This window comes from Hyposmocoma kahamanoa, unplaced genomic scaffold, assembly GCF_003589595.1.
Source record: "Hyposmocoma kahamanoa isolate Upper Pololo Valley unplaced genomic scaffold, ASM358959v1 119, whole genome shotgun sequence".
Taxonomy (NCBI): Eukaryota; Metazoa; Arthropoda; class Insecta; order Lepidoptera; family Cosmopterigidae; genus Hyposmocoma; species Hyposmocoma kahamanoa.
This window is the reverse complement of record NW_020653409.1, coordinates 498,460-518,942: the sequence shown is the minus strand read 5'-3', so window position 1 is coordinate 518,942 and position 20,483 is coordinate 498,460. Positions and strand designations below refer to the sequence as shown.

The 20,483-nt window shown below is 37.8% G+C and overlaps 3 protein-coding genes across 6 annotated transcripts in view; all 3 read right to left on the bottom strand.

The window, feature by feature from the left end:
• Positions 1-440: 440 nt before the first annotated feature.
• LOC113239982 lies at positions 441-1,717 on the bottom strand. Its single transcript, XM_026477172.1, has 2 exons — positions 689-1,717; positions 441-452 (listed from the first exon to the last, which is right to left on the bottom strand). The coding sequence occupies exons 1-2, from the start codon at positions 1,715-1,717 to the stop codon at positions 441-443; spliced, it is 1,041 nt and encodes a 346-aa protein (XP_026332957.1).
• Positions 1,718-2,224: 507 nt separating this feature from the next.
• LOC113240034 (inositol monophosphatase 1) lies at positions 2,225-4,063 on the bottom strand. The gene has a single exon (XM_026477239.1). The coding sequence runs from the start codon at positions 3,917-3,919 to the stop codon at positions 3,098-3,100; it is 822 nt and encodes a 273-aa protein (XP_026333024.1). The 5' UTR covers positions 3,920-4,063; the 3' UTR covers positions 2,225-3,097.
• A 1,397-nt stretch (positions 4,064-5,460) lies between these two features.
• LOC113240019 (myosin heavy chain, non-muscle) overlaps positions 5,461-20,483 on the bottom strand; it is a 124,959-nt gene continuing 109,936 nt past the window's right edge. For 3 of the 4 annotated variants that reach the window (XM_026477218.1, XM_026477217.1, XM_026477221.1), the window contains 11 exons: positions 19,971-20,268; positions 19,508-19,611; positions 19,209-19,337; positions 17,193-17,441; positions 16,717-16,887; positions 15,454-15,708; positions 14,617-14,736; positions 13,803-13,952; positions 11,373-11,555; positions 9,454-9,617; positions 5,461-7,176 (listed from right to left, as the gene is read on the bottom strand). In XM_026477218.1, the coding sequence (XP_026333003.1) occupies positions 7,035-7,176; positions 9,454-9,617; positions 11,373-11,555; positions 13,803-13,952; positions 14,617-14,736; positions 15,454-15,708; positions 16,717-16,887; positions 17,193-17,441; positions 19,209-19,337; positions 19,508-19,611; positions 19,971-20,268 (1,965 nt within the window). In that variant the 3' untranslated portion in view covers positions 5,461-7,034. The remainder of the gene's footprint in view (positions 7,177-9,453; positions 9,618-11,372; positions 11,556-13,802; positions 13,953-14,616; positions 14,737-15,453; positions 15,709-16,716; positions 16,888-17,192; positions 17,442-19,208; positions 19,338-19,507; positions 19,612-19,970; positions 20,269-20,483) is intronic. The other variant, XM_026477219.1, reaches the window with a different exon arrangement.

Genomic DNA, 20,483 nt, shown 5'->3' with positions numbered 1-20,483 from the left:
TAAGAAATCAACCAAAGTACAGCCCATAATATTATTAATATAATTTGAAGGGGTTAAACCAAAATTACCGGTTCCCTCACAAGACCAATTTATAAAACTTAAATTAAAATCTCCCAGTACAATTATCTCATCAATACTGTTAGTCAATACGTTGTTTACATTGTTAATGAATTCCTTTAAAGATTCAAGCTTTGCAGGTGACGGTAAATATAATGCACAGAGGGCTATCTTTTTTGGTATATTATTAATTTTAACACGTACAGTCACCCAGAGGTCCTCACAATCACTTTCCCAATTTGCTATGCGGTCTGATTCTACATCTCTTGACACGGCTATCAAGACTCCACCTCCATCCCGCTTACAACCCCTAGCTATTGGGCGGTCCCTACGATAAACTTTGTATCTAGAGTCTATGAATTCGCTATCATGAATGTTAGAGTTTAACCATGTTTCTGTGAATATAATAACTTTATAGTTACTTTGCAAGATCTGACTATATATATCATCGGTTTTCGTTCTTATACCACGTGTATTTTGATAGTATATGTCAAGCATTTTCAAATAAATATTAAGGCGACTTTCAAAATTATATTAATCAAATAATAAAGTTTAAGCAATCTTTATTACGGATAAAAACTGCTTTTCCACTTTCTTCGTTTTTTCTTACATACACCCTACCGTTACGTACCCACACAAATTTATAGTGCATTTCTTTAGCTTTAACTCGGGCAGCAGCATGAAGAGCTTTCGTACTCGGAATTAAGTGTTCGGAGACAAAAACTGGAGACCTATGACCGGCGATACCCAAGTGACGAGTATTCAGCTTTTCCTCTTTATGGCTTTTGTTATAATTCGCGACAGCTGTTAGGAAGCAGTCGCGTTGACGTGCGCTACGGAACTTTGCAATGATACTGCGTGGACGATTGCTATTTCTGTCAAGTTTGGCTACACGTGTTACGTTGAGTACATCCTCATCCTTAAGCTGCGCGTTTACAGTTGATGATAGCTGCATAATAGTGCTCACCAAATTCTCGGATTTATGCTCAGGAACTCCATTTATTTCCACATTGTTCTCGCGTAGATGCTGCTCTGCACGGTTTAGTCTTTGGGTGAGGTCAGTTACTGTAGACTGCAGCTCGGTGGTGTGTACTTCTAGTTTATGTATAGAAGCATTTCGCTCTTCCACAATTGACCTCAACTCCTCGTACTTGTTGTTGAAAAAATCCACCGATTCCCTAAATTCCATGAGCATTTTATTTACTGGTTGCATTTCCTTAGCGATAAGTTTCTCCATCGTTATCTGTAATGTCGCCTGAAACTCTGAACGTATGATCGCACGTAACCTTTTTTCCATATCAGGATGCATATCTTCTGTCTCACGGGCGACATCGGGGCTTTTGGTATTTTTATGTCTAAGAGTTACATTAACCCGGTCGTCCCATCCAGCCGACCTATCAATCGGTGCTGAGTTGCCAACCCTCTTTGCGGTTTCCTGGTTTTGTCGAATTGGCGTATTTGTGTTGTCGCCTTTCGGTGCTTTACTACAACAGTATTGGCAAATCCATGTTTGCTTTTCCTCAGTGCGCATACAATTGAAACGCTCTTGACGAATGTTGGCACACAAAAGATCATAATATGCCTTGCACTGGAAACAGGTCATAAACCTGTTTAACTCCACGGGTTCGTGGCATCCATCACACTTTTTTACTGAAGACATAGTAGTGGCAAGTTTTGTCCTCTGAGAGACAACGCAGCTATGGTTAGATATAAATGCCAGCCGTAGTGTCTACTCTATGATGCGCGACACGGAAACCGGTTCCAACACTGCACGCACGCTAATATGACCCGTCCGCAGTGGACACGGAAGTCCGAATTTCTACCACACTAGCACTAATCAGTCAGTATGCAGTTTGTCAGCTGTTTCGTATTGTTGAAATTTAGTTCTTTAATTTATCGAATATTTTGTTGGTTTATTTTGTAGATATTTCACTGTTAGTGTTAATAACTATGTAAACTTCACTTTTACAAACATTTCACAAGAAAACAGATCAATATTAGCACTTTAAATGAATATTTTGTTGCGGAAGTTAAACAAAGGGTGGTTTACGTATCAAGTCGAGCGACGATGATGAATTTTAGAAGAATTACTGTTGACTTTTGCCATGATCTCATGTTTTGTCAGAAGAAACTAGTTCCTTATAATTTTGTAACATGTTGAGAGCATTTCACATTTTACAGCAGTTCCCAGAAATAGACTGCGGTTCTACTTATACAACAAACAGTCTTGTTAACAATGTGGTTCAAATTAAAATGAGAAATAACTATACTGGTATTTAGGCTTTAATGCAATTTATGTTCTTTGAAACATTTACTGTACGTTTGAATTTACTAAGATGCCTATGCCCAGCTGTGTACTATTTATGTTAAGAACTGATATTGTAAATACTATAAAAGAAGTGTTGTGTGCACATAGTCAATAGTAGGTTTTCGATAAATAGCTTGAATGAGAATATTTAATGTATAAAATAAATACTAATAAAAATGAAAATGAGTTCATCTAATCTCTACTATCTAATAGTATTTCATTTAGATTATTTAAAAAAATAACAAGTTTACAACAACAAGACAAAGTAAGTCATAATTTACAACAAGATCTAGCTCCTTTTCTAACAGTATCAACTCATACAATATTTACTCAATGATAAACTATACATTTATAACAAAAACATCATAAACACTTACGTTAAATAGTAATTCAGTTATATGTACGTTTCAATTACATAAGTTGTAACACGCAAAATAGGCGCCTTGTCGTCGAGTTGCGGACACCAGCCCGTTACACCAAGTACCAAGTACATAAGTTGTTATAACATTGCTTATTTCACTTAAGAAAACACAAAAAAAAATCAACTTCATTGTATTGGAACAGAAATTGTTTGGCACTGAAAATCAATACATTCAAAATCTGTCCAGAGAATATTTATTACAAATCTTATAAAATTTGGCTAATTTTAATGTACCAACAAAACAATGCATGGTCAAAATCGTATAATGTAAATATAACTTTTAAGTACCGTTTTCATGTTGCTAAGTACTTTTAATCCCTCTCTGGATACAATTGAACTATTGTACTAGCAACCTCTTGAGCTAGCTCTGGTGTGCTGGCACAGAGTACTCTACGTGATAGGATGTCGAATGGGCCTCCAGCTGGGTCTATGCACACTCCACCTGCTTCTCGTACCAGTATATCTCCAGCGCAAATGTCCCACGCATGGATACCAAACTCAAAGTTAACATCAGCCCCTCCTAAAGCAACCATAGCCATGTTAAGTGCGGCAGACCCTAAACATCTCACACCATGTGCGTTACGCACCATTATTTCAAAATTTTGAAATACAACTTGACGTTTTTCTTCCGCATTACTTGTGCCAGCTTCAAATGTCACCAGCGCTTCTTTCAACAGCTTAACATTAGACACATGTATCTGTCTGTCGTTGTAGAATGCACCTTTGCCTTTCTGAGCAGTAAAGAGCTGATTTAACATAGGATTGTAAATGATACCTAACACGCTCTCCTTGTTGATGCAAAGCCCAACTGAAATTGAACTGTTAGGAAACCCGTGTATGAAATTCATGGTACCATCTACAGGATCTATAATCCACGTTGGATCGTCAGTAAAATCGCACTTGGTGCCTTCTGCGACAGATTCCTCGCCGATAAACTTGTGAGTGGGGTATTTGTTGGAGAGCCCATTTATAAGGGTCTCTTCCACTTTTTTATCTACCTCTGTAACTAAATCAATAGCGCATGACTTCAACTCGAATTTCTTACAGCCACTTACATGCTCAGTCATAAGGTTTCCCGCAGCTTTAACGAGCGCCAGGGCGGTGTCAAAATATTCCCCGATATCGTGAATCATTTTAAACAGAAATGCACGAACGAATGGTTAAGTATTTAGTAAGAGTATATTAATGAAATACGTGTTCGATTATCTAAGAATCGGTTGCGGTTTTCATATGGTTTTCATTCACTATTGTTCGATTTTCGCGGAAAACTCTTACAACGGAGTACTGACCTGACCTGACTGACTGACTTTTTTTTTAAGTAGAGTATAACGGCTTTGGCATGACTGATGTTTGATTTGACATTGACATCGCACCGCAAGAGACATTTTAATTTCATTGTGCCAGTATGAAAAAAATCACTTTGATTTGATTTAAATTGTAACACTATCAATTAAATGGAATTTCGATTCCGAAACCGACCGAAATACCGAATCGCAGAAGATTCTTTATATTTTTCTATCTGCGTTCTACGTATTTGCGCAAACAAAATGTTTTTTTTATTTCGTCACTTAAAAAAAGTAGGTTTTTAGTGTCAGTTTTTACATCTTTCCTTCTCTAGGATCTTTCCAAATTAAGACTTTATATCAATGTTCAGTGAATAAATAGTAGTATGGGAGTAGTCGTGATATGGGAACAGGCTAGACACGACAGTCGTCCAACGATAATAAAATGTGACGACATAGTGGGAACGTAGGCAACATAGCGAAAATTCTAACGCGAATCTGTTATCTATGATTCTATTAATAGAACCCTAATAATTATATATGTCTATTAAGTATTTACATCGATATATTATTATATTTTTCATTAATTCACTAATTAGAGTAATATTGAAGATTTATTTAAAAAATATATTAAAAGCACTTAAAATGTTATATTTCGGACATGTACTTTTAAATAAGGTCCCCAAGGTATTTGAAATTGCATGTCCAAGTTTAGTTAATAATTATATGTACTGTAGACTAGGCTGTACTCTATGAGTAGAATCACTGGCTGAGTGAGATTCATAATTAGAATGCTTTGAAAAAGAATGTTAAGAAAATAGAAGATCTTGACATTAATAGTAAGATTATTGATTTGTAACCCTAAACATGGAAATTGGTAAAATAAACCAAAGTTTTAAGATGATCCCGGTTTTATATTATTAAAAGTACCTCTCGCAATGCGTCTGAGCTACAGCCCTCTATTACTCACTACCTACGTAATATTTATGGCAATACGAATAGAAAATTCGCGAACCCTTGTCTACTAGCTCACGAAGTCATGGCGTTTCATTATATTGATATAATAAATCTGTATTTTTATACTACATATATTACCCTCTCTCTCTCTCTCTCTCGTCTCGTCTCGACTGCACTCATAGATTTAGTATATACGTACAAATCTATGACTGCACTATTAACTGCAGACGTGCAGTTTATCTGTTGGCAGTCTAACAAACAAATCAATGCTTGCTGTAGGTATGTTGATTCTGGGTGAAACATAGAAGAAAAATGGGTTCATAAATAAAACAATCTTGTTAAAAATCATGAAAAATTGTTTAATTGGCATTCCAACTGATAACTTGTTACAACCTATGGCCAATTTTACAATTATCAATATTGTTAATTATTAAATATAATATTTATGTAAAATATGTTTATGCTTCAATGGTTTACTTACATTTAAATTTTATATTATTATTCAGATACCTATATATTTTAAAAAGAGGAGGTCATTAGACTCTGTAAATGGTCATATAAAATGCTCGCACGATACGAAGGTAATTTTAGATACAAATGTAGTTTTTAAGTGGTTACGCCTCCGATACACGAGGCAGAATCGCATTACGTATAGTCCATGATAAAAAATCCTAAGGCCACGATTTATTACTACAAGTCTTACCTAAGCCTATAATAAAGCAAGCCGTGATTCTTGCCTCGAGACGAGGCGGCGCTCGCGATTAGCTATCCGAAAAAAGCGTGGCAACGCTTTGAGGCTCTTATAATTTATGCGTTATTTTTATACCCATTCGGTGCAAATTTCCATCGCAATGCGCCCTTAGCCGAGCACGACTTGTGCAGATGGCTAAGGGAACAAACGGCGCCATCACGTCTCGGGCGCAGCTTCCGAGTTCCTTACATAAACAACTATCATTAAAATTTGTATGGCAACTAAGCGGTCAGCGGGTGACACTGAATTATTTACATGTCGGGAGCCTCGCTGCAAATCAGTGAGGCACTATTGTTGCGAGTCGTTGTCACTCAGTCGCGTAAATGCAAAATCGAGCCGGCCTCTAATTGTAATAACTTTTTTTTAATAATACCTTTTAGTTTAATTTCATTACAATTATCACCAAATGATTAATTTAACATTATACATCGACCTAGTCTAGATACAATTTTAATATCTCGATTGATAGGAATGTTTCGTTAATACTGTGAAAATGCTCCAATTGTATTTGCAGAGATTCACTGACTGTAAATGCTGTAAGGGGATTGAGCACCTGTTTTATTTTAAATTAATTAAATGTACTCAAAAAGTTCATTGAGGATAGGGATTGAAATTCCGCGATTAGCGACAGACAAAGGTAAGGTACGCCGATGTACGCTCTCAGTTCTCAAGCAACTATTTCGGCTTGTTGCTCCATACAATCTGCCTCGAATCGACATTATACGACGTCGACGACTACCGCACATAACGGTTACATAAAAAACTAACTACAATATGAACATTTCAAAATTCTTAAAAAAATAGTATAGGGACTTGTACAGTATCTAATTTGTCACGCGTTAAAAATGTTTAAAATCGTTTATTACTTAATCAAGTCCCTTCACAATTTCTCAGGCGGTAGGACAATGCGACAATTTTTTGTGATCAAATTTGAATCGCACTCGGCGGAACTCCACCGCACTAAAGAGCTGACAGATTGTCTCACAAACGCTGTTTGTACCATAAACGCTGCTGCAGCGTAATGTATTACAGCTTAAAAAACGTCGCTCAAGCTACATATATTTTGCTGCGCTCTTCCGCCTGGTGCGGTCCCGCCTTAAAGTGTGACTCACGCTACACGTTGAGCACAGCACAATCAACAAATTCATATACATTTTATATAAACACATTCAACGATAAACGACGCATCGGTCGGTGTGTCGAGAGTCAGGAGTTGCAGTTTCTTGTGTAACCAGTACGTGGTCTGTAGGGTCGTGTCTACTCGACGCTGTTGATGGTGTCGTTGCCGTCATCGAAGGACTCGTCGCCGGAGCCGCCGCCGCCGGGCGCGAGTGACGACCGCTTTATGCGCGCCCCCGACGACCCGCTGGACAGCCCGATGGGACCACCGCCTTGCCGTCTGTAACGCGATATTGTATGTTAAACGCACCCACAATAACATGGCGTTATTGTAGAAACAAACATGCGCTTTAAATTACCCAAACAAAGTCATGCCATTTTGTTTTAAACATCAATGTATCTTATCCCAAATTTATCAAAAACAGAACTACATGTCCGAACAGGGACACAGCAGCCAAAATTGAACAATCCTATCCTATCTGGCACTCCTGCCTGGAAAAAACACTGGCAGTAAACATAAATATAAATATTTGATACAAAATGGAATAAAAAAAACTTATTAGTTTAAATTTTTTTTACCTAGATTCATAAACTTCAGGTTAATGATTTCAAATTGAATAAAAACATATAAAAAACGACAAGCTATTTTGTATTTTACAACTTTTAGGTAAGACATTTAAAGTGTTGGTTATTTTATTACACATTTTTTCTATCCAGACTTATAGGACAAATTTTAAATTTTAATGAAGTTCAAAAGTTCGTAAGTGCCAAAGTAGTATTTCAATTTCCACTATGTTTTGTATGTATTTCAAATAACGATGGATATCAACTAGTCTTAATTCAGAATTATTTGTTTGTACATGAATGTATGGGAATAAAATATGGTGCCAGTATATGTGAGCATCTTTTGGATGGTACATCGTTTTTCCCGTGTCGCCCAGCTCTTTTTAATTGAATCAAACTTAAACGCCAAAAAAATGCCAATTAGTTTCATAAATGAAATTTAGTTGCACAATGCGTTGTTAGATTTGTTATACCAATGTTTCCTACATTGACGAAGATGTGCTGAAAGTTTGAAACACGCTTTGCATCGTAGAGTCATATAGATAAAGCAGTTCATTGCCATGGCAATTGGTTAAGGTAAACTACGCAGACCGATGTTTTTTTATTCACGATATTCTAGGGTATGTTTCTACCCATTAATATAAACAATTTTTAACACTAGGAAATACACGTCAAATCGGAAAAATAAAATCTGTTGTCTCATTCGTTTTTGTCGAATAGGTAAGAAAACAGTAAATAGGTAGAATCATCCCTCAAAAATGTAATTAAATAAAATGTTGTTATGTGGAGTCCTAAAAGTACGTCATGTCGTAAAGTTATTCAGGCTATTTGGAACACTATTAAAATACAGATTGGAACACTGTTAAAATCAACATTGGAACACTATTAAAAATTAAGATTGGAACATTAGAACACTATTAAAAATCAAGATAAGAATAGTGTCCTGCTATTAAAAATAAGATTGGAACTTTAAAACTAAGATTAGAACATGAAAATACTGGTAAAATCAAGAGTGAAACACTGTTACAATCAAGATTGGAACACTGTTAAATCAAGATTAGAACACTATTAGTGTTTAAATCAATATTGAAACACTGTTAAGGTCAGATTTGAATACTGCTAAAATCAAAATTGGAACACTGTTAAAATCAAAATTGGAACACTATTAAAATGAAGACTGGAATACTATTAAAATGGAGTCTGGAAGAATTAGAAGTCAAGATTGGAACACCATTAAAATGAACGTTGCAACACTATTAAAATCAAGGTTGGAACACTATCTAAAATCAAGATTCAAAGACTACTATGATAGAAATGTATATGATATAGATATGGTGTTAATAGTACGTAACGTAATTAAGTTTTTGTGTTACAACCCAAGAAATTGACACCGGAAAAAGGCCTTGTTCCATATGACTCTAGACATGAAGAGGCAACAAGTGTGAACATCATTCTCGATGACAGTAAGTTAATTCTGTGACGACAGTCACTTCCTTGCCTTGTTCGTCGCGCGCTCGACTAATCACTGTCACTACTACCGCTCACCGAGATCGTTATCCTATAGACAATATATGTACATATTTACATATTGTAAAATAATATGAAAATAAATACAGTAATTATAAAATTAATTTGACTTAAAAACAAATTAATTTTAACAAACCTATTAATTCAAACGTAATAACATTAAATTAGGCTGTACAATGTTTATTGGGCATAGTTTACACCGTCTTCAAGTTGTATTTTTACTAGGGGATAATTCGATGAACAAATTAAAATTTAGATACAACAGTAGGGATCGAAATCTACTCATTAGCAGATACCAGCATAGCCCATACTAAAACTGAGTTTCACAATAAATTATACGTCCTGGACATCGCCAAATTGTAGGCTTAAATTAGTTACGAAAATTAGTGTCCAGGTAGGTTGGACGGTTAAAATTAAATTTGACGGTTGTTACAAGTATGTAGTTGATGTGAAAAAGTGGTGGTACCTGAGTTTGTTCCGTAGGTTGGTGCATTCGCGCGCGAGAGTCTCGTGTGTCTCCAGCAGGTCTTCCAGCTCGCGCTGCGCCTTGCGTTTGCCCACCTTCTCGCGCTGCACCTCCTCCTCGGCCTCGTCCAGCTGCCGCTTCAGCGCCTTCACGCGCGCGTTCATCTGTCGCAGGCCGAGATCGTTACACTTCAAAATAACTAAAACTTCCCTACCTTGCTAGAATTCAGTACAGACAATTTTGAAGGATTTGAAAGTATTACTGGAAATAATAGAATATAATTCTTGTTTCATATTGTGACAATATGAGGAGATAATTTTGCACTCTCAATAATAAATTAACAAAATTCGAAAAGTACACTTTGAGATACTGACAGATATAAAAAAATATCGTACATATCATGTACGATTCAAATTGACGTGTAAAACGATAAACAGTTTTATTTGGTACATTTTATGCGGATCCAAATCGTGGATAATATGTATATTTGTATTTTCAAACAAACCAACGTTTTGGGCCGTTTACTGGTCTCATGGCCACGGTTTACTGAATTGATAAAGTCATCAACCAGTTATGTCTAATATATTACTGCCGCTTGTGAGAAAAACTCAAAACCAAGAAAATAATGGTTAAAGAAATTAAAGTAAAAAAATATCTCGTTTTTCTTGCGGTAACCTAGGAAAAAATAAAAATACCTTCCTTTACGGCGTTCTTTTACTGATTACGGCAGTATACATAACATTTTTTTTTAATGTCACATGCTTACTTTCAACTAACGGCGGCAGATTAATTATTTATTTTACTTTTGAGGGTACAAACAGATTGTATCACAATGTAATAGAAACTATATTAAGTAGTTATAAGCAAAAACAGTTCCCTACTAATAAAAATACAATAGCAAAATACAGCATTGACAACACTAAACAACTAATGACATTGTTCACACACACATGACACAATGTAACATTAGGCAAATTTAAGCTCGCTTTAGTAATATAAAATGAATTACATAATAATTTCTTAACGTACGCTCAGTTTGTGTTAAACAAATCAATCAATCAATGTTATCTGTTTGCATTTTCAAGTTACCCTATTCTGAAACATGTTACAAAATCTATATCACAAAGATTGTATCGTGCAGCTCTGAAGGATAAATAAAAACAGATCTAATAATAATATAATAAATATATAATAATAAGCCCGACAATAGAGTTTGCCGAGTACAAATCAGTCCAACATATTTTTCAGAATATTGTTTAAGATGATAATCTCTGTACAGAGTACTAATAAAACCGACCTCAAAAGTACGTGGAATTACGTCTATTTGCTAAGTTAGTTCGCCACTATACAGGACTTGACACTGGAGATAATAAAAATCGGTTCTCACTACTCAAAGTATATTGAGAGAAAAACGCCTTGAATTGGAGAAATAGCAAAATCAACCATTAAAGTAATTGCTCCTAAATTAATGTTAGGCGCTATTTATGAAAATGAATCTTCATGCGTGAACAGCCACCCTTCGAGGTGGATCATTTTCTTCAAAATGAAATGGTTCCACTATGGAAGTACCCCTTTCCAACAAAATAAGAATCCTGAAAATCGGTTCACAAATACCGGAGTTATCGCGTAACATACATACAAAAATAACTCCTCCTTAAAAACCTAGTTAAAAACCTAGCTTATAAATGAGAAATAAGAACAGTGCCTACTAAATTTTAATAACTTAACAAAGTGTGCTGCTACTACAGATGTAAATATTATACCACGAATTCTATAACGAATATCTAAAAAATTCGCGATGGCATTTGTAGCGTCTAAGTTATTATTTATATCTGTAGTATGGAGATTAGCAATCCCCTTGAGTTACCATTCATGGTGGTATGTAGCGACCGCAAATTACAATCGATAAATGGGTTTACCTTTTCGATCTGTTCCTTGTACTGGTCCGCATGACGCCTTTCCTCGTCTAGCTGGAGAGTGAACTCCTTCATCTTTTTGTCGAGCTTACGCGACGCCTTTTGCTGCGCTAAACGCTCGCGCGACTCCGCCTCGAGCTGCTCTTCCAGATTCGCCACCTTCAGCTCCAAGGACGTTATTACTCCCTGTAAAGGTAAACACAATGATTATATTATATTTATAGAATGGTCTCTCCGTTTTGAGCTGCTGCCTATTTATTTCAATTAACTCTGTCTCTGGGGGTTTATTCCCCATTCTCCGACCGACATACGTCCGAAACAATTATTGCCAAATAAGTCGCACTCGAAGAAGATTCAAGACGGATATCGAAAGGAGGCCCACTGGCTACAAATATTGCTCTAAAGTGGTTTGTTTAAACGTTTTCAAATTTATTTCAGACGTGAATTTTTTTTGTATATCAACATTGTGCGAATTCCGCAAATTACGCGAGACATTCCAACAGAAGACTTAGGGCCAGCGAAAACCAGCGGATGGCAAGACAGAAGACACGAGACGCGGAAATTATTATTGTATGGAAAACACGCGCCGTCGAACACACTGACAACGCTTCTCCGCGCCCCTGCGCGGATGGGCGCGGCGTACCGGAGTGTATGGCACACTGCTCTCCACATTACCGCGCAGATTTTTAAACTAAGGATATGTTCAGTTTTCTACAATAGACCTCGACGTCGATAAATTTATATTTGCCATTGAAAATCGACCAAATTTATCTTCAAATTTTTTTAAATCTTTGAAATGAAGTTGAAATTATCCATTTATCGATCTGGTTCGTAATAAGGGATGTACCCAACATCTTCGGTGTCTTTTTATTTGAGTAAACAAAAACCGAATAGACAGTATAACTGCAGCGTCCTGAATGAGTTCTGTATTATTAACCGTTCTTGTCAAAGAAGGATCTCGGCTACATATACAATCACTACGGCGATCAACTGCGAAGCGAGCACTTTAAGTGACGCGGGGCCGCTGGACAGCTGCCCCCGCGCAGATTACGCCGCGTGTGGACACAGATCTGCGTCTCCGCCACCGCGGGCGTGACTCCGCGTCACGCGCGCGGTGCAGTGATAATCGCCTAAGGGTTGTACCTAATACGACAGTCTTACTTAGTGACCTTTACACAAAATAACAGTATGATAGTAACTACAGTCTGTCCTTTTTGAAGACAAAGTAAAATGACATTTCATTGCGTAAAGTGTTGCCCGCTTGCGAGCAGATAATGATTGCAGTCGATAAATATTCTATCGACAATCGACTGAATATTTGTCACGCTTATGGAATAAATAGCCGAACTTGTTTCATTTGAATCGTCCTCGACCCATTATTCATCCAAATATTGAGCACAAGTTCATTTAAATTGTCAATTTTTGTACGTTCATATGTACATACATACACTGTATTTAGATGTTTATGAAAAATACAAAGAGGAGACATATTTTAAAGTTTTTAATTCAATATAGATAATCAAATCCGGCTATTCTTGTAAAAATGTATATGAATAAAAATTTATCTCGATACTATTATACTAGACTAACTGTCAAAATAAGAATAAAGAACGCAATAACGCAGTAATCATTAGGACGTCGTAACATTCACAATTCAGTCATTTTTGGCAAAATTTTATCTTTTTTCACAATCTATCGATAAAACTATCGACAAAAATTACATCACTATTTAAAATTTTATGAAACTGGCAACCCTACAAATGTCATTTTACTCATACTTAATTATGTGCTGCGATACTCCGAGATCGGTTCCAGAGCATTGAAATTTATACACATTGATAAATTTAATAACCTGTCATGTAGTGCGCCGGTTTGCGCTGATCCTTACGCGTAACTTGGCCTCAATTTGGACAAAGTCAAAGTCAAACAATGTTTTATTTCATAGGTAAGCAAATTACACTTGAAATCATTGACTTACAAATAAATGGACGACGGGTCTAATACAAAAACCACGAAAAAAATGTCCCAAGTCAACCTATTTAAACGTAGTGACATGTAAAGGAATATGAAAATGCTAAAACGTTGAATTTAAATTGTAATGTCATCGCAGTACTGTCTAATTTTGCTTGCTTCGCTGTCAGTCGAACAAACGAAGACTAAAGCGTGAATGACGCTCTGTATACGATGTTAACGCCCTATAAGTTCGGACACTTTTTAGCGCGGACCCGACGTTCATATAATTGTAAGTCAATGCTTGAAATCGTCATATTGATTAAACTCTACTGCGCATTCGTAAGACAGATTTCATTGAGTAGAATGAGCAAGAAACTGTAGAATTTGCAAGAACACGTAATTAAGCCTCACAACCGAGCGAAAGCGTTTCGGCTCAGAATTGCCAAAGTAGCATACGCTCAAGCAATAAAAACTAGGTACCTTGGTCTTGGTGCGCGCCGCGGTCTCGAGTTCGGCCAGTTTAGCTTTGAGCTCTTTGTTTTGCCGCTCGAGCACCAGTTTGCTGCTTTCCAGTTTCTGCGTCGCCGACTTCTCCGTGCCCAGCTCCATCGTCACTTGGTCGATTTGGTTCTGCAGAACAAGATCAAATTTGGAAATAGTTTCATTGTATATATTGTTGCCACTGTGCGCTATGAGGTTTGTTAAGTGAAAATGCAATTACTTTCTAAGCTTATATGGTTCATTATTTCACTTGTAGTATTTTATATGTAGATTATCCTTAATATAAATAAATAAATATCTTTTTTCATTCATTATTTTATCATTATTCAGTTTCCGTCGAGTCACCGCCGCGGAATCTCATGATTAAGGATCACGAATTGGTTCGAAATATGTCGAGCAAAAACTCGACTTAAATATATTATTTTAGTTAATATGTCTGAGTCTCACGGTTTTCTATTTAAAATCTTTATTCAAATCTGGCTCTTTTTTAGTGGGAGCTAATCAAGAACAATGAAACAGATAAATAAATTTAGAAACTGCCAGCATCTTCTGTGCATTTGATTCCTCTTTTATTGTAATCATTCGCTTGGCAATTGAAGAAGACATCGCTATAGTGAATGTTTGCGCTAATTAATTTTATTTTTTAATTTATGACACAATAACACACACTAACAACGTACAAAAAAAAACACTTGAAAATACAGTAGGCATCGTCTGTGCCCAATAGTAACTGTGTTCAACATTGAAATATATTTGAATTATAATCATAATGCGGAGCATAGGAGAATGTTACCTGTGCTTTCCTAAGTCTGTCGTTAAGTATCTCGTTGTTGGACTGTTCCTCGTCGAGGTCCTCTTCCAGCGCCGCTATCCGCGCCTCCAGCCGCTTCTTTTCGTCTACTAATAACGTGCCCTGGGATGAACAGAACAATTTAAAAGTTGGCCGTGTCAACGATTGTTACTGTCGGTAGATATGGTGTTTTTGCGGTCAATATATTTGAGTTAATTAGCACTAGGCACAGGGAAATTTTGGGCTTTTATCAGGCGCCATAGTAATTTTGTACACACAATAAATAACGTGAAACAAAATTCTCAAGCGTATTTGCTACCACTATTATTGAATCAAATGAAAAATGTTTATCTTACTACTACTTATCCCATTTCAAAAGCTTGCACAAAACGGAAACCTTTTATAATGATTATTAATACAAAGATCGGACACTTAGAAAAAATTCGTTCGATCCGGCCGGATTCGAACCGACGTCTTTTAGCAAACTGTGTCAGACGCTATGCCAACTAAGCCATGGAACGAACCAGAGGACCCAACGAATAAGCCATGAAACGAACCAGAGGACCTCACGAATTTTTCTATGTGCTTGTTATCGTATCTTTGTGTTTGGTTTTTCAACGACTTTTTAGCCGTAGCGCCATCTACGAGAAATTTATGACACAAAATGACAAATCTTACAGCTACCAGCCCCGTTCAATTATTTTTTAAGTGAAATGACTCCAGTAGTTTGTTCTTCGTCTTCGTGTTAATAATTTTGAAACCTAGGGAGTGATTGGACATACAAAATAGTTGAATATCAGTTGAAAAAGTCAGACGCGAAGGAGTGAGTGGAAGGCGCACCTTGCTGGCGGAGTTGTTGAGCTCGTCCAGCAGGTCGTCGCGCTCGGCCTCGGCCTGGCGGCGCGCGCGGTCGGCGGCGGCCAGCTCCTCCTGGTGCTGCACGGCCTCGGCCTCCAGCGCCTTGACGCGGCGCTCGGCCTCGCGCGCCGCGCCCGCCGCCTCGTCCTTGCCGGCGCGCGCCTCCTCCGCCTCGCGCACGGCCTCCTTCAGCTGCTGCTGCAGCTTCTTCACTTGCTTCGCGGCGTCGTCCTTCAGCTGCGCAAACCACGCAAGTGTCACGGGCGGCATTAAATACTCGATTCGGAGCACTGCGTCCGTACAGGCCGTACGCACAGTCGTGAAACCATCCAGTTTTATCGTTTTTACAAGTACTGCTTTAAAATGCTAAAAATTACGCAACGGTAAATAACGCAGTGCCATGCACACACATTAGACAACCACAAATTACACTCAAACTCGCGAGATAAATAAATCGACTCATACGTAGAACAAAGGCGTATGTGTAAGACAGTTTATTCTTAGAACATTGTACATTTCGTTCGTTATTCTTCGCTGTGGGTATCAGATCGACTGTTGTTCGATTTTATGTTTCCGAAACGAAATAAGATATAATAATTCTGAAAACACATATTGATTGGCCTTATTTTGAATAACGAGATTGTGCATTTATCATATTTTTGCTGTATAATCACTACAGACTCTGTTCTTCGGATGAGTCGAAATGTACGCCATACAAAACATTTTTTCCGGCCCGGGAATCGAACCTGGGTGAGAGTCAAAATGGCGTGTGTACCTTCACGGATCCTGACAAATTTGGTATAAAAAAATATACCTAATTTGTACTATTTAGTACCTTTGTTTAAAAAATTTGTACCTAAAAAAATCTGAACGAAGTTATAGCAATATCAACGGTATTTAGTACCTCTCACCTACAGATATTGTCACGCCTGTTCATTACGGTAGACAGAACACTCGTATTCCCGCTTGCTACGATCATGCAGAATTTTTCCGATAAATTCGTATTTGTAATAGCATATTTATATTAACAACCATACTACAAATCTTTGTTACGGACCGTACGCACAGGTGAAACCAGCCAAGTAACAGCACAGTCAACTATATGATGAACGATTTGACAAACCTTCACCTTTCTATGACCCTACCGATGGTTTAGATTATAGGACTCAAAATTAAATGACGGGAGTAACAAGTTAGCCCGCGTTCTTTTACTCGAGTCTTCGACAGACGTAGATCCGCCTGTACCTTATTAGCGAGATGCAACGCCTGCTCGGCGTCCTTCAAGTCGGCCTCCAGCTTCTTCCCTCGGGCGGCGATGGCGGCCCGCTGCTTGCGCTCCTCTTCCAGCTCGGCTTCGAGGTCGCGCAGCTGCTTCACGATGCCGCGCCGCTTCTCTTCGCCTTGCTCCTCTTTGGCCTGCACGATTAAAATCCTTCTATGATCCTTGTACTAAATCGGGCAAACGCTACAATTGTCCAAAATACCATGCGTTAAATTCAAATTAATGCTGGTACCTCAAAGTTGCCTGGATGAGATTGCTATCTAACAATTGTCTATTAATTTTGAAGTGAAAAAGTTTCCAATTCTTTAGCTTAGGTTGTTCCTATCTATCTACTGTCAACAAATATCTATTTACAAAGTGCAAGTAATAAATTAGTAAGTCTATATTCGCCACTAACGTTTGTGCCAACGTCTGTTGTTGAAAACTAATTGGTACAAACCTGCAGGTCCCGCTCGAACTGCGCCCGCATGGCCTGCATGTTGACCTCGAGCCGCAGCTTGGCGTCCTCCGTGAGCTGCAGGTCGTCCTCGATCTCCTCGTTCTGCGCCTTGAGCTCCGCCAGCTGCGACTCGAGCGCGCGCTTGGCCTTCTCCAGGTCGTGCACATTCTTATCCGCCGTGCCCTGCGTGTTGGCCAGCTCGTCCAGCTCCGACTGCAGGAGGCGTTTCGTGCGCTCCAGCTCCTCGATCTGGAATTCGGATGGTCCAATTGTGCGTTCATTATTGAATTAAAGTGCCTAAATACCTACATTGACGTAATTGTACATTTTGGCAAAAAAAACCTGTAACGAGTGTTTATTTACGTTCGGAGAATAATCGGCAGAAATGTTAAATTTATATGTATTGTAAAAATACACAACATTTTTATTAACACGTCATATATTTTAAACTAACTTAAAAAAAAATTCAAATCCATCTCCTTTAACATTACAAGAAGTAAAATTGCGTCAGTGTAGCACCAAATAAACGCTGTAAGTTTTTCATCAAAGCTAAAATTAGATTAACCAAAATTAATTCATTTGGTCGAACTGTGAGTCTAATACCGAACAACAATTGTACAAATGAAATATTGTATTGTATCCCCTTGTTGTAGAAATAAAATATTTCTGATTACCTACACTAAAAAAAACTTCTTATTCTTGATGTATGTCTAGCATGGTTATTTCAAAAACTCTAAACAACAGCATTGTGAAAACGTGATTTTGTTCTGATATATTTATGCAAGATTCCGATGCTCATTCGTTATTGTAAGTTTATTTATCTAGTATTTCTCATTGTAAGTAAATGTTTGTATTCTGATTTGAGAAATAAATGTCTTAAACCATAACAACAGTACCTAACTACGAGCTTTTTTATACATTTTTCAGTGTAATACAGTACGTTTATGCATCAAAGCTAATTTTAGGCCTATATTAATAAATAACTAATGGCTTATACCGCTGAGAAGTCTACACTTTTTCTCGAAATACATCTCGGTGTCTTCAGTATTAATAGTCTATAATCAACGGCATCTTCGATGATACCATCTCAAGTGAATAAATAACACACGATTGATTAGGACTAAATAAAGATTTTAAGCAGTAACTTGTTTGTATTTTATTAGCTAATTCAATAATTACCTATTATTTTCACTAACCTTTAACGTTAAGTTTAAATAGTAAGTCTAAATCTTAATTTGTTGTCTGAATAAATAATTATATTACTATTAAGTTTTTTTTATTGTGATATCAAGCAACGTGATGAACAAGTCGTGGGCCGCTCAGAGCTTTGTATCGCAAAGATCTGAGGGGCAATGCCACTACGTAAGTTGTAAAGTCTGTGTGCCACCCTTACATTTCAAAACTGTAATACAGTGATGCTCACACGTCGAGTATATAACCAGAAATAGAGACGAATTAAGGGTTATACATCCCTGGTAACTCATCAGTGATACATCACTTATAAATACTCGTTTGCACTGAAACATAGACAGCGCCAACAACTGAACTGTGTGTACGTCTCCGTATATAAATATTCTGTATTTATTGTAATAAAGATAATATCTCTAACAATGGCGTGCTGTTTCATTTGGTGGTGTGGGGAAAAACAGCAAAACATCTAATTATATAACAAACGGAATCAATTTTCATCGGTAATTAAATATTAAATAAGTAATTTTGCAATTTTCGTCCATTATAGCGAAGCTGAAGTTAACTCGTCGATTTAAGTGAAACAATCGACGACACCCGTCAATAGTTTCGAATTCGTGCTGGCCAATTGGAGCGCAGTTATCGCAGTAATGAAATGGCAGAACAGTTGTCAAAGAAATTAAATGACATTTCGTCACTATTTTTGGTTATATACTCGATGTGCTCGCATTACTGCTTGTCAGCAGAAATAGATGCGGTGGCAGTACTTCTGTGGACGAACTCTTCTACAAAGAGCTCTACTGCTACTAAACAGTAACAGGGGCGTACCTTCTCGGCGGCGTCGTCGAGCTCCCTGGTGAGCGACAGCACCCTGGTCTCCTTCTCGCGAGCCTCGCGCTCGGCGGCGTCACGCTCGGCCGCGTACCGCTCGGCCACGGCGCGCTCCTCCGCCACCACCTGCACAGCGAAAACAGGACCTTAATCACTACCGAGGACCTTAACCACCTTCAAGGACCTTGACCACCATCGAGGACCTTAACTACCATCGAGAACCTTAACTGTCTTATCATTGTAATAATCAAAAAAAGAATAAAACGGTTCTCTGAACTTAAGTGGCAACTACGTACCTTGTCGAAGCTCTTCTGTTTCTTCTCGAGCTCCAGCACTTTCGCACGCTGCGCCTCCAAGTCGATGTTCGTGTCTTCCAATTCCTGCTGGACTTTCTTCTTGCCTGCGCGCACATTTGCATATGAGAAAATTCTTCAATGAAATGACCAATCAAGTGTTAAACGAGGTGAATACTATGGCTGGCATAAGCTTGGATTTGCGGAGTTGCCAAGCGGGAGAACATACGAATAACATCTGTTAATAATTTACCAGAATCTTTTTCAAATCTTTTCTTTTTTTTTGCTTTTTTTATTTCATATTCATATTTGCCAGTCTGATGTTCAGAGTGAAAAATCAAATTCCATAAACATTATGAAATCCATTTCTAAGTTTAATTTTTTTTAAAGACGAAACGGATTTCGAAAATATATGGGATTTGACGCTGAAATTCAGACTGACTTTAAGTTAGGGAGCAATACGTACTCTTATCGAGTTTGTCATTAGCCTGCTGCAGTTCGTCGATCTGCCTGTGCAGAGCCTCCACGTCCTTGGTCAGCTTCTTGCGCTGCTCCTCGAGCAACAGCGCAGCTTCAGCTTCCTCTTCCGCCTTCTTCTTCGCCTCCGCCACTTGCTGCGTCATCGCCACTACTTGCTTTTCGAGGTTTCTCTTGACCTCCTCTTCCTCATCCAGCTGGTCTCGCGCCTGTTCTAACTGCTGCTCCACATTGCGCAGTTTCGTCTGCAGCGCCAACTTTTGCTTCGTTTCTTCTTCAAGGAGAGCCTGCCGTATCGCACAACAATAACATATTAATTCCGTTACCTGTTAAACCGTAATAAATATTTATACTAAAAATAATCTAGGATGATCCCTGTGACAGGTCATAAAAATCTACACAATAAAACTGTAACGACGCACACTAATTTACGTATTTCATAAACTATTTTTATAAGCCTCTCTTTTAAATAAATAGCCTTTGTTTGAGTAAATACGTTAAA

Coding starts and splice junctions, on each gene's coding strand:
- LOC113240034 (XM_026477239.1), bottom strand. CDS start 3,919: ATGATTCACGATATCGGGGAATATTTTGACACCGCCCTGGCGCTCGTT.
- LOC113239982 (XM_026477172.1), bottom strand. CDS start 1,717: ATGTCTTCAGTAAAAAAGTGTGATGGATGCCACGAACCCGTGGAGTTA.